The following is a 14,138-nucleotide window of genomic DNA, read 5'->3' as shown; positions in this document are numbered from 1 at the left end:
ACTATGAGACAGTTCCTGGCATGTCTGTAGATAGCTGCGCTGTTTCTTTTCCCCTGGAGCTTGGGAGGGGATGTGCTTCTGATGGCCCCTTGGGATTCCTCCCTCTGTCCATGTGCACTCTGCTCTTTGTGCATCTCCATCAGCAGCTCCAGATTGTTGGATTTTGAAGCGAGCAGCAGTGGTTTGGTTCAGTTTGTTTTGAAGAGCCTTGGCATGGTGCACAGTGTGTGGGACAAGCCAGCAGCTGGCAGGCAGTGTGAGACATGGCTGGCCTCTTCCCGTCTGTGCTCCAGACATGGTGACTCCTTTCCAAGTACACGAGCATTTCCATGTACTGGGAAGCCTGGGAAATGGGGAGGTGTCCCCAGCATGCAGGTACATCTGCCAGCTCTTTCTCCAAGCCAGCAGAGGTTGATGGCTGCCATGATGCCGTGATCAAAACTTAATATACCTGGGCAGGAGTGAGGCCAGTCAGACCCCCTTTGAAAGGAAAATAGTATTTTTTAATGGTTTGGGGTTTTTTTTAGTGTAAAATAGGCAAAAGACATGAGGTATGTTCAGCCAGGGAGGGGCTAAGGGCTACTGGAAGATGCTCCCTGCTGATGAGACCATGTTGCTCTGCAAGGCCCGCTTGGCCCATGGTACTTGCAGTAATTCTTACAGCATGAGCATTTGGCCACTGAAGGAACATGATCACACCGTGTTCACTGGAGCTGAGTCCCCAAATAGCTGTTGGTACCAATAACATAGGATGTCAGCCAGGCAGCAGGAGCTACGTCCAGCTGCTGGGCGAGCGCTGTGTGGTTTAACCAGGGTTGTCAGAGCTGTCACAGAAAGCAGCACATCAGCTTTGGAGCTGCCATTGCTGGAGAAGTTGTTGTGTTTTGGCTTGGGATTGAGAAGTCAGCCCCTTGCACTGCTTCCTGCCGGACTGCATTCAGTCTCCGTTTGAAAGCTCGCCTCTTGCTTAGGTGTTAAGTCTGTGGAAGAAGAACTGGGCTCCCTGCAATTGCCTTCTGTAACTAACTACTTGAAGGACTTCTAGAGCATCCCCACCAAAATTGCAGGCCTTTGGTGAGGTTCTGTGACAGAGTTGCTCAGTTGGGCTCAAACACCACCTTACAGAGCTGCTGCCTCTCCAGAGCTTGGCCCTCTTCATACAATTCTTGGAAGCAGCAATGGAGGTGGCATTGATGGGATGTGCCAAGCTCAGGGGTACTGGAGGTGGCCTTCCAAAACAATGCCAGATGGAGAAGACCTCTGAAGTCCTGCATTAAGGATGCCTCTTCAGGAGCTAGAGAATCTACCATAGCGCCCATGCAGTTGTCCTGGTAATTAATTATGCTCCTAATACCATATTTTTAATACCAGTAAGTCTTGTTTGAATGGATGGCTGTGGGCTCTTGTTTCTGCTTTGTTTGCAGAACCAAGGAGTCCTTCACGCTGCAGTTTCTTTCCCCGGGAGGTGCTTCCTGACTCGGTGTCGTCACCTCTTAAGCTTTTCTCTGAGGAGATTAGAGGCTGAGCAGTTTATGCCCTTAAGGCAGATTGGCTTGTATTTTATGGCTGTGCTATAAACCCCTTATTTTTTTAGCATGCTTTTACAAACATAGAGCATGAAATTGAGCAAACTTCAGTCCTCATCCCACCTGTGGAGTATATAATAAGAGCAGTGGTTCCTAACATGATGCTCCTCTGGGATTTCATGCTTTCCTGTCCTTTTCCAAGAGCTTGTCTGTCACCCCAGAGTGCTGCTTTCTCTGTGTCTTGTGGAGTGAGTCAGCATCCAGGCAGAGCCCAGCTCATCAAGCAATCACATCACACCAGTTCTTCAGGAACCCTTATTTATTACACAATATGCAGAATTTAGTAACTGATTTTATATTTTATTGGATATTATTAGCTGTAGGCCAAGGAGGGTCACCTCTGGGGTCCCGTTATGAATCCTGTCTTTCCCACTCAACAGAGCCCTCTGAACAACTCTGGACTCAATCAATGAATCCATTCACTAGGGCAAATTATTGATGCTTGATTTAGTTACAGGCCAGACAACACACTGCACTAATCCAAGCTTATTACAGCCACACAATTACCTTTTTGAACAAGACAAATAAGGTTATCAAGAATCATGCAATCATGGAATGGTTTGGGTTGGAAGGGACCTTAAACCTCATCCAGTTCCAACCCGCTAGACCAGGTTGCCTCAAGCCCCATCCAGCCTGGCCTTGAACACTGCCAGGGATGGAGCATTCACAACTTCCTTGGGCAGCCTATGCCAGTGTCTCACTGCTCTCACAGTAAAGAATTTCTTCCTTATATCCAACCTAAATCTCCCTGTTTATGTTGGAACCCATTCCCCCTTGTCCTGTTGCTACAGACCCTGATGAAGAGGATATGCTGTGCCAAGCCCAACAGCCTTGTTGCCTTCATTAATGCTCCTGCCAATCTTTCCATGCCTAGCAAGTGTCCCCTGTCCACCAGTCCATCAGTGTTCCTGCTGTTGAGATGGAGGAATTCAAAGGCTGGTAGGAAAGCCAGCTGGGAGGGGATGGGAATCCCATGCGAATGGAAACCAGCGTCTCCACCTGGAAAAATGCTGCTGGAGAAGTTTTTAAATGAAACATTCTCTCAAAGCAAATATGTAAAGGAAATAGGAGGGGAGGAAAGGCCATTCTCTAGAAACATGATCTCTGCTGATAATCTCTGTGCAGGGCTTCAGGGCTGACTTGGCCAAGGGGCAGGGACAGGAAAGCAAAGAACAGAGGGGATTTTGGAAGGAATGGCTGAATTCAACAGTCCAAGCAAAGATTAGTATTTTGGCTGAAGTATTTATTGACAATACTGCTCTTACCTCCTGTGTAGGTATAGAAACAGTACACACAGGGACAGTGTTACTGCTGCTCTCCTAGAGGTGGTAGAGGGGGAAACAGCAGGTCCACCTAGTTAGTGAAAACTGAAGAACTCATGTTCTCCACTTCCCTGTCAGCTTTTCCACCCATCATGCTGTGTGCCCTTTGTTCTGCTGGCCACGGAGCCTTGTCTCCTCCTGCAGCCAGGGTAGGATGCTGCACCACCCCTGGAGCTATTGGTGCTGCAGTGCAGGCCCAGAGAAAATGAAGTGTGAATGGGCTTCTTCACTGGGCACCTAGTATGGGAAAGGATCTTCAAAAAGAGTACCCAGCACAGTGCAACTGTGATGTTTCACTTGCTCCTGTGAGTAACTCACATCTGTGCTCTTACACCAAGGCTTTTGCAGCACTGAGGTCATGTTCTGTGAGCTCCTACGTGCCTAGGAGATCCAGAAAGCTTATTAAGCTTCACAGCACATAAAAATCAAGATCCACATGAAATTAGATGCCTCACCTCTTTAGTAGCCAGTCAAAGAGTTTGGTGTCACCAAAGTGAGATCACTGTCATCAAATCATGGACTGGTTTGGGTTGGAAGGGCCCTTAAAGCTCATCCAGTTCCAACCCCCTGCCACGGGCAGGGACACCTTCCACTAGGCCAGGTTGCTCCAAGCTCCATCCAGCTTGTCCTGTCATCTAAAGGAGATTGGTGTCACATAAGGGAGAGCCTCCAAAACTTCCTGTAGAACCGAATAGTGACACTGGCCAGGAGCGGATGGATGCTCAAACCCGTCTGGAGCTCCAGCACTTACTGTAGGGCTCATCTTGGACACTGAGGGCTGCTTGAGAACCAGCACAATGATTCCCCACAAGGACAGGTCACCTCACAAAGCAGGGCTGCCTCTTTCGGAGGTCGTGGTCATGTCCACAGGGCTCGTGGTGAACACCTCCTGGGGAGGCGAGCAGCCAGACTTTCTCAACCATACAGGGTCTGAGCTGCCAGCCAAGGCAGTCAAGGTGCTGGTGCTTAGGTGGGCACTGAAATAGAAGCACCATGGCAGCCTCCACCCTTCTCTGATGTGTCCATACCCTGCCTCTTTGGGCCGTCAGCACGTCCAGTGGTGGGTCTTTGTCTCAGCCATTTCCTTTCATCTTTGCACTTGGCGTTAGGACGCCTGGCACGAGCTGGGCTTTGTCTGCAGCTTTCATTCCGTGTCCCTGGAGTGTGACTCTTTCTCCCCTGGTGTTAATGGCTCCTGTGTTATCTACATGGAAAATTCTCAGGATTCTTTCTGCTCTGTATTTGGGTGGGATTTATTTTGGTTCGTCCTGCTTTTTCCTTTAACTGAGCCCCCACAGTCGAGGGCCAAGTGCCTGTTGCTTGGTTGCTGCCTTGTACCGGGACTTCAGTGGAGAAGCTCTGTCTCACCAGTGCCACCTACCTCACCACTGACACACAGTCCTTAGTACTTCACACCTTGCCCACAATACCTGCTCGCTGTGCAGTCCTTCACTGTGTTGCATGGACAGTGAGTTCTTCTGCAGCCTGTGAACTGCTCTGCTCTGCTGTGGCACATCCCTATGGATCTGCAGCGTGGGAGTCCCAGCACTGGCAAAGCCAGCATCCCATGGTTTTCGGAAAAGCCCAGACTAGTTTGTGTTCGAAGAGACCTTAAAGCTCAGCCAGTCCCAACCCCCTGCCACGGGCAGGGACACCTTCCACTAGAGCAGGTTGCTCCAAGCCCCTGTGTCCAACCTGGCCTTGAACACTGCCAGGGATGGGGCAGCCACAGCTTCTCTGGGCACCCTGTGCCAGCGCCTCAGCACCCTCACAGGGAAGAGCTTCTGCCTCAGAGCTCATCTCAGTCTGTCACTTTACCCTGTTTCTTTTGATATTTGAATCATTACATTTCCAACCAAAGAAGGCAGAGTTGAGGTTTCTCATAAAGATGACGTGCAGGTTTACATCATGAAGATGTTTTATGTGGGTTTACCTCTCTGCATCACTCGCTTTTAGGTGCAAATCACCCGTATCTGGCTCAATGTTGTTTTCCACGGAAAACATTTGGGGTGTCTGGAGAACTTGTAACATCATAGTTGCCTTCAAGGGATGCTCAAAACCTTGTAGAGAAGAGCTGTTCTTACAGTGCATTGCTTTTAATACCTCCTGAGCTTTACCAACCAGCAGACAGTTGGGAAGAAGAATTCTGATAAATGCTGCTAAACCCAGGTTCCCCTGGCTGGTGGATGAGATGTTTATTCCCGTTCTTATGATTCCCTAGGGACAACTTCGCTGTAAAAACCCAGAAAGCAAGGCTTTGTGCTAAAGAGACCCCAAAGTGAAACAAAACTGAATGAATAGCAATAACTATTCAAGCTGCTTGCACAAAAGGCAAAATAAAAAAAACAGATTGGACTGTGCTGAGTTGCTCTTTCAGCTCACCCTGTACATTGCATCTCCGTAAAATCAGTGTTTGAGTCCTTAAGATGTTTCTCTGCCCTGTGGGATGAATTTAGAGTTTTTTCTAAGCTTGCAGATGTTTCTCATTCCTTCCTGCGTGTTCCCCACTGTTTGACTGATCCTTCTTCCTATTTCAGCCTGAAAGGATAGATCCCAGTGCATCCAGGCAAGGCTATGACGTCCGCTCAGATGTCTGGAGCTTGGGAATTACCTTGGTAAGTGAGTGGGATTTGAACCCTCTGCTGTGTGGTGCTTTCCTACTGGGCAGCCTTGGTGTGCTTTGCAGTGTGGTGTGTCAAACACGAGCTTGAAGCTCTGCTGCTGTGAAGCATTTGCGTGTTGTGATTGAAGTGGGCACCTCCTGTCTCAGAATATCAGCCCCTTCAAGGCAGATGGCTCTCCTGAACCCCTGAGCATACACTTAGGTGCAGCTGTGTTTTACAGAGAAAGAGATGGAAGCAGGGAAGAGGTGTTGGATCATAAATGAATTTTGTCTTCAGAATCTCAGATGAGAAGGCATGGTGAGTGTGGTGGTGCAGGACAGAGCATCCAGCCTGCGTAAATAAGCCCCTCACAGCCCTGGCATCTGGTGTACTTTGGCTGTGCAGAAGACCTCAGTTAGTGCTGGGTCCTGCTGCTGATTCCTCTCTGGCACTACTGGGTGCACACATTGATAAATGGAAAAGCTCTTCCCTTCTCGAGGTGGTGAAGTAAAAAGAAAACAGAAGCAGTTACGTATGAACCAGTTGCTTCTGTCTTCCCCACTGCTGTTTTAAAATGCTCATTTTCATTGTCTTACAAGGAGCAGGTGGTTGGACTGAATGATCCTTATGGATCCCTTCCAAAGTGAGATATTATGTGGTTGTGTGATTCTCATTATCCATCTTCTGTAGTGTTTGTTGGGATGCTTGGGAAGGGACTGGAGGATTTTACTCTCCTGCTTTAGAGCACTTTAATAAGAGTATTGGTTGTTCTATAGTCAGTGGAGGAGAAGACATTGTCAACATGAAAGCATGGCATCAGCCAGGGTAAATCTGGAGGTGCTCCTGATGTAGACGGCAGAACCTACTATTGAATAACTAGTAAGTTCTCTCAGCTAAGCTTTGTACAGGGACTGGGATGAAGAATCTCATCTTAGTCTTTCTCCTGGGGGGTTCAGAGTTCTTGCAGACATTTTCTTATCCTGATTGAACTTGCCTTGTGTAATCTCCTGGTGCTGTTGCTGTCTCTCTGCAGTATGAGCTGGCCACGGGGCGATTCCCCTACCCCAAGTGGAACAGTGTGTTTGACCAGTTGACACAAGTAGTAAAAGGAGACCCACCACAACTGAGTAACTCAGAGGAAAGGGAGTTCTCCCCAAGTTTCATCAATTTCGTCAACTTGTGGTAAGTGTCTCCTACCGAAAGCACTTGAGTTGGGTGGTTTTGTCACTGCAGGTATTGGGCAAGGGTTACAAGCCAAGCCCTTCCTAGCTTAGCCTCACATTCCTGCACCAACATGAGCGTGAGGACCTTTCACATTTCACTGGTTTGGAGGTGATGGGAGACTTGTCTGGGTGAGGGCTGAGGGGGAAACCTTTGGAAACTGTACTTCAGGGAAGGGATGAGGAGTGAACCTCTGAAGAGCCTGTGCTCAGGAGAGGCACAATAGGACCCATGGCAGAAGGTTCATGCATCCTGTTGCTTGGTATGACACAGTCTCAGGACAGACCTGCTGTTTGCCCTTTCTTCTGCAAGCAGACGCCTGAGACACTTGGCAGCATTGTGTTGTGGTTGGGCAGAAGGTCTGTTCTGGTCCTGCCTTTTCCCTTGCAAAGCCAGGACCGTTCCTTCCCAGTTCTGCTCCACACAGTGTTGGGACCTGTAGGGTCCTGTCGGGACCTGTAGGGAGTGGCTTGCTTGGTTGTTGGCTTCATGTCTTGTGGTCAATCATATGTCAAGATCAGCATTAGAGGTGGTTTCCTGTAGGGCAAGGCCTCTGCAGTGTGGTCAACCTTGGATGGGACAGTGCAGTGTTTAGCAGGAGAGGCTTGGGGCAGTCCCTCTGCCTGCCATGTGCCTATGGTCCTGCTTAGGTTAAGGGCTGGTTGTGAATATTCTGATGAAGTGTTTTTCTATCCAAATTTGAAAGCTGGTCAACATAATTTAATACCAGAGCACAGAGGAGATCCATCAGTGTGACCTGTGTTGGTTTTCTGGGACCTTCTGCCTTGGACAGACCCAGGTGATGGATGTCCCCAGCACAGGAGTGTCCATCTCAAAGCTCTGTGACACAGAAAAATGCTGCTCTAGACAATTTTATCTTTCAAGGGGTTTTGTTCCAGGGTTTTCCATCTGCTGGAGACAGTTTTTGGGTTTGGATTTTACTCTCTTTCAGAGTTATGAATTTTTATGGAGGCCAGGATCCACTTTCCAGCTGGCTGTAAGGGGAAGGCCTGGTTATTGCCTTTGGGCTGCAGAAAACAGAGCATCAAAATGGTTTGCTGCTCATGAGAAGTTTCCATTTTTTTCAGTCAAAACCAGTGTAGTTCTTGATTAGAAAGTTGCTTTTCCCATATATAGAAGAAGCAATAGTTTGTCTCCCACATAGATCTCCGTAGGGAAACCAGATCATTCCAGAGTTTGCAAAGCCAGGAGCTGTGTGCACTGGTGAGTTTGGCTCCAGGTCACCCAACAGAGGAGCTTGTGGGACATCATGAAACAGCAGCATCTTTGGCCCATTAGTCTGGGTCAGTTCCTATTTCCAGCCCATTTACCCCTCCCAGGGCCTGCTGCTCTGCAACAGCCCAGTGTTTAGAGCACAGGGCAGTTTTCAGTCTGATTCTGGGTTTTCATGGAATCACAGAATTGTTTGGGTTGGAAAGGACCTTAAGATCATCTAGTTCCAACCCCCTGCCATGGGCAGGGACACCTCACACTAGACCATGTCGCCCAGGGCTCTGTCCAGTCTGGCCTAGAACACTGTCAGGGATGGAGCATTTACCACTTCTCTGGGCACCCTGTGCCAGCGCCTCAGCACCCTCACAGGACAGAACTTCTGCCTAAGATCTAATCTGAACTTCCCCTGTTTCAGCTTAAACCATCATCCCTTGTCCTATTGCTACCGATAGACAAATTTTGTTTAATCTGTTTTCGTAAATGAACTGAATTTGGCCTGGAATATTATTTCTGATGTCTTGATAGCAACACTGTAATAAATATTTCTCTTCATAACCTTTAGCTGAGTGCAGACAGTGCTTTTGGTGCCACTAAGCAGGCAGGTGAGCATCAAGAAGGCTGTGCTTGAGGTGATGGCATCAATCTCCTGGGCATTACCAATAGATTAGCTAAGAATCTATTTTTGTGCATTCAGGAGTCAGGAAAAACATTGGAAGAGAGTCCTGCAGCGTTGCTCGTGCTCACTGGGAGGGCTTTGTGAGGAAAGGGGATTTTCCAGAATGTTAACAGGTTTCTGGTATTTCTCTATGGGTTTTGGTGCAATTGCTTTGGATCCTGACACTGCTGCGAGTGCCTCGGTGGAACGTTTTCCCTTTCCTCCCAGTCATAGAATCATTTGCGTTGGAAAAGACATTCAAGTTCATCAAGTCCAACCATAAATCATCTTGCAAAGTTCTTTGAAGTTAGAGTCAGATTCTTTCTTTCACCAACACCCCATGTTCTAGAGATATTGCAAGTGAAAATCTGTGGACATTTGTAAATAGCTTTTACATAAAAGTTTACCAAAACCAGCTCAATTTCCAGGTAGTCACTGCCTTGATACACCAACAGTGACTATTGCTGTAAATACCAGACCCCGATGTGATATAGAATATGAATGATAATTTATTACATGCTTACCTGAACTGCCATTTGTGCTGGAACTGCTTACAGCGACTCAGCTTTCTGCTCCAGAGCTTGCAGCTATCCAGGCTCTGTGTCTGGCTCTTGGGAGTCTCATGCTGGCCACTGCAGAGGAGTGAGCTCCTGGGGTCCAGTGTGCCTGCAGAGCACATCAGGTGTTCTTGAGAAGGAGCTCTGTGGCCAGACACAGCTTCACGTTGAGCTGGAAAAGAAATGAAGGAGTTTCAGGGCTGCTTTATGAAAGCATGCATGGACATTTCAGAGCAAAACGGCCTGAGCTGATGTTGTGACTAGTTGCCTTAAAGGCAAGGAGCATGTTTGAACCCTCACACTTGCTGAGGTCAGAGAATGAATTGCTGTTGGGTGGCAAAAGCCTGAAATGAGGGTGTTTGTGCAGCAGCCATGGGATTTCCTACCTTCTCTGCAGGCAGGTCCCAGCACAGCACCAGGCGTGTTGCCTGCCTTACCCTCTGCTTCTCCAAATGCCACACTGCAGTAGTGCCAGAGCTTGAGAAAGTTACCATGGGGATGGGAATAAAGCTGTTGGGAATTAGACTTACCTTCCCTCATTTGGGAAAGATGCTACATCTGCCCATCCTCTTCCTAGTGGTGGCTCCTGGGGTTGCTGGTGCTGCGCATCCCCAAGCTCCATCCCGCAGCCCCTCCACCTCTGCTCCCTTCCCGGTGGCTGTGGCCTGCACAAGGCTGGATGTGCCCCTGGTCTGTGCCCTGGAAGGCAGCACTGGCTCTCCTCTGCCTCTGGGCCCTCCTGCCCAGTGGATGGGGGACAGGCTGATTACTGCTGCCCAAAAGTTGTAGTTCTGCTGCAGCCAAACCTGTTTCCGTACGGAGGCAGAGGGATGGCGTTCCACTTGTGGCTCCCCTGGGTGCTGTCCCCAGCAGCATTTGTTGATGGCCACACTTAGTGTTCACCCATGTGGGGAGGGAGGGAAGGAGAAAAAGAGGGACGGAGTTCCTGTGGTCACTCAAAGCACAAGGATGGTTTTTCCAGCAAACCAAGGGTGGTGAGTCCCACCGTGACAGCAGTGGGATCAACATCGTGTCCTGTGAAAATCGACACTGGATGTCTCTAACAGTTTCCCCAATCCCACCTTCTCCTCATTCTCTTTCTGCTTTCTTTAGCCTTACAAAGGACGAGTCCAAAAGGCCAAAGTATAAAGAGCTTCTGGTGAGTGCAAAGTGTGGCTGCCCATGTCTCAGCTCTGCCGGTCACACAACGGGGCTGGGTCTCATGTCCAAGGTCACTCCTTGTCTTCTTGGGCCACCAAGGCAGTGTGTTCAGCTCCACAGTGTGAGGAGGAGCCCTGTCTCATTGCTGGCAGCACACTCATGTGTAAATGCCTCCAACACACAGGTTGGGAGTGCTCGGGCAAAATAAGACCTGAAGGAGCACAGCTCTGGAGTGAGACACCAGCAGAGCCTGTCTGTGGTGGGGGGCCCAAAGGAGGGAATGCAGTGGTGCTTTTGGGTTGGGTAAGTCCCACTTGGCAACCCTGCACCTTCAAGGAGGTGGTAGGCAGTTCTCCATAGGATGTGCGAAACCATGCCCCAGGTCCCTGATGTTGGGGGGGTGATATGAAAGCAGCTTGTGTGGTGTCCTGGCCAAGAGAGTCGCCGTGGCCTTACTTCTCCAGTACAGCCTGCTGGGCAGAGCAGAGCTTCAGGGTTCAGGAGAACTGGGTTTGGGTCCTGTTTGACCTCCACGAGCCATGTCTCCCTGTCACTCCTGTCTCCCCATTGCTGACAAGGCTGATGGTGAAACCTCTCTTGAAAGTATTTCAGCACAAATCCATGCTACAAAGGAGCCAGGTGCTGCTGATTCTGCACCCTCCCTGCCTCCTGCCCAGCAGTTCCTGACACTCCTGGAGTCCTGTCCTCCATGCTGCACATTGGACATATGGATTCCCTGTTAACAGCCATGGACCAGGCTATGTCCTGCTGTCCTACAGCCACCACCAAACCCTGTGTTCTTGCATCAGGCAAATCCACACTCTGAGTTGTTACCTGGGGTAGCAAGATGGGTCCGAAGGGCAAACATAACCTCATGTTTTCATCTGATTCCAGAAACATCCCTTCATCCTGATGTATGAGGAACGCACAGTGGATGTTGCATGCTATGTTTGTAAAATCCTGGATCAAATGCCAGCAACTCCCAGCTCTCCAATGTACGTGGATTGATATTGCTGCTACATCAAACTCTAGAAAAAGGGCTGAGAGAAAACGAGCTGTAAAGAGTTTTCATCACATATTGCAGTGTTTTTAATCCTCGCCCAGACACCATGTGCAATAATATTGGTGTTATTTCCATCCTGTCTGTATACTGTTGTCACATATAAAGTGCATCCCTGTAATACCTGATCACACAGTGTTAGTGTTGGTCAAAGAGAGACCTCATCTTGCTCTTTTGTGGACATATTCATGAAATGTGGAGATAAGTACATTTATTTGTTGACCGTGATTGGATAGCACCTAAAATTCATTTCTAGACTCAAACCTTGGAGACTTCTCAGCAGCTACTGGAAAGATTTTTTCTCTCAAACTCTTCCAATTGTTGTTTCAAGTAATAATAAAAAAGCAAACAAATAAAAGTTAGGCGTTGTCTGTCTGAACATTAAAGAGACTTTGCCTGGAGGGAGAAGAACTTGCTTAACCAACGAGATGCTTTTGCCTTCTGGAGCTAGAAAGGCAAAGGAGGATTTTACTCTTCACAAAGTGCAATAGATTTTACTGCTATGAAATTCTGTTGCTTTACAGTCGCAGTGTACTTTCTGGGGACAGCGTGCTCAGCTGAGCTTCCTGTTAAAGAGAGATCATGTTAAATATAGTGAATATGTCTTTACCAAAAATATGTTGCGTTGAAAAGAGGCTAACATTAAACTATTCCGAGATGGGACATCATGTATTCTTTCTCCTTTTACCAAGCCAGCCACTCTTCACTCTTAACTAGGTGTCCTGTAAATTGTTACCTGGTAAGATAAGACCTTTGACCTGAAGAATTATTAAACTACTCGATTGAATTTAACCTGCGTGTGACCTGGTTTCTGGCAGCGCAGCGCTCCCCACCGCCTGGCTGTGCTCTGACTGCAACAAGTGCCCGTCACAAAGGCTGCGGCTGTTTTGATGAGCCTCAAGTGAATGTCTCTGATTTCTAGATTATATTTCTTATGCTTTTCACTGTCCCCAGCTCAGCACCTTGTCACTGACCCCGGGCTGCCACCTCCCAGCCTTGTGTCCCTCACAAGACCGAACCTTGGCGCTTCCTTCTTGCCATGGCAGGCGGGATGGTGGGGATGGGGCTCTGTGCCCACCCACTGCTGCGAGTGTCACGCTCTGCTTTAGCTTGCTGAGACTTTGTTCAGAGCCTCTGGGTATGTTTAATCTCTTTGTGACCCTCCATAGCTCTTGTTGCTGCACCCCAGAGTGAACCTCACTGAGATTGTTTGGTGCAGATAGGGATGAAGGAGCATCTAATGCCTTGGGGGCTTTTAGCTGACCCAGCAAGGCCAGGCAAGCTGCCATCTTCCAGCCCATGGCATATTTTTCAAAGATTCATTGTTCTTGAAAACATAATTTTTTTCCCAAATCATTGTAGTTTTCAGGCATTTAGTCACCTACCAGGGATAAAATGGAGGCTGCAGGGCCTCTGATTCCCATTTTGAGTTGTCCAGTTTAGGCAGGACTTCATCAATCTCAGAGCAACCTACTGCAAAAAGTCTGCAGCAAAGCTGGATCCAGGACGCAGAGGGCTGGAGACGTGATGGGAGTGAGAGCACAGCGGTGCTGGCAGCATTCCCAAGGAAGGGCTTCCCACCACAAACCAATGCTACCGAGCGCAAACTGGGCTGATGCAGGAGCACTGGAGACCAGCACATCCCTGCCCCAGCTGCTGGGCTGGGAAAGGAGAGAGCCGAGGCCATGCTCATGTGGACACCGGGTGCTTCTGCCACAGAGGTGACACCCTCATGTAAGGCAGCAATGAGCATCTCCCGCTTGGCTGTCGGAGCTGGTCCCTCTGATGCCAGTGGGATCCTTTGGAGTGCTGCGTGCCTGGCAGGGCAGAGAGGTGCAGCCCTTCCTGGGTTGTTTTTCAAGTGAGGCAAGTCACTAAAGTTTTCCCAAACGGACAAGGCAGAGCTTTGTGAATGAAGTGGTCATTCCAGCAGCTCTGGTTGATCACTTGAAAGGATCAGTAGAACAAGGAGTGTAGCCGAAGTGCTATTTCCCCCCATCCCCCAGCCCTGTAGGCTCAGAGAACTCAGCTTTCCTCAGGCTTGGCCAATCCTCACAGCTGGGATCTAGCTCAGCAGCCTTCAGCCACCCATGGCAGGACCTCGGGCACGCCGGGTCCCATGGGGTGCTGGCTGGGGGGGCTCAGAAGGCACAGACAGGCACATGCAGAAGTGCTGTGCTACTGGCCCTCCTTTTAGATGTTGGTCTGATTCACATCTCCTCAATGACGGGGATCCCCAAAACCTTCCAGTTGGCTGACACGGAGATGGATCCTTCCCAAGATCAGTGTCCCTCCAGCACAAGGGGCTGCCTTGCTCTGCTCCTGGGGTCTGTCCTCTGGTGCCAGCCCCGCTGGAGCTCATCTGTGGCAGCACCAACAGTTTGCTTTTGGTGGATGGGAGATGGGAAGCTTGGAGCTGCCAGTCACAAAGACAAGGTTGAGGTGCTGTGGCACGGGTGGCTCTACAGGGCAGATTTAGCATATTAAACAGATTATTATCAACTATTGAGGGTGCACCATTTATTATAATGTGTCTTTATAAAAAAAAAAGGGGGGGAGAAGGTGTATAGTGTTCAGAAGCTGTGAAAATAGTGTAAGAACTGTACATTGTGAGCTCTGGTTCTTTCTTTTTTCTCTTGTACCATAGAAAAATGTATAAAAATGATCCAAAAGCTGATGTGCAGGGATGTTGCCTTATTGTCTGTAAAGATGGAGCTCAGGAATGTAACTGCTTCAGAGA

At 48.9% G+C, this 14,138-nt stretch overlaps 1 protein-coding gene across 2 annotated transcripts in view; it reads left to right on the top strand.

The window, feature by feature from the left end:
* MAP2K4 (mitogen-activated protein kinase kinase 4) overlaps positions 1 to 12,190 on the top strand; it is an 83,145-nt gene extending 70,955 nt beyond the window's left edge. For both annotated transcript variants that reach the window (XM_030505816.1, XM_030505817.1), the window contains exons 8-11: positions 5,446 to 5,523; positions 6,545 to 6,693; positions 10,291 to 10,336; positions 11,233 to 12,190. In XM_030505816.1, the coding sequence (XP_030361676.1) occupies positions 5,446 to 5,523; positions 6,545 to 6,693; positions 10,291 to 10,336; positions 11,233 to 11,346 (387 nt within the window). In that variant the 3' untranslated portion in view covers positions 11,347 to 12,190. The remainder of the gene's footprint in view (positions 1 to 5,445; positions 5,524 to 6,544; positions 6,694 to 10,290; positions 10,337 to 11,232) is intronic.
* The last annotated feature ends 1,948 nt before the right edge of the window (positions 12,191 to 14,138 follow it).

The sequence above is a fragment of the Strigops habroptila genome, chromosome 14 (assembly GCF_004027225.2).
Source record: "Strigops habroptila isolate Jane chromosome 14, bStrHab1.2.pri, whole genome shotgun sequence".
NCBI lineage: Eukaryota > Metazoa > Chordata > Aves > Psittaciformes > Psittacidae > Strigops > Strigops habroptila.
This window is presented reverse-complemented; position numbering and strand designations above follow the sequence as displayed.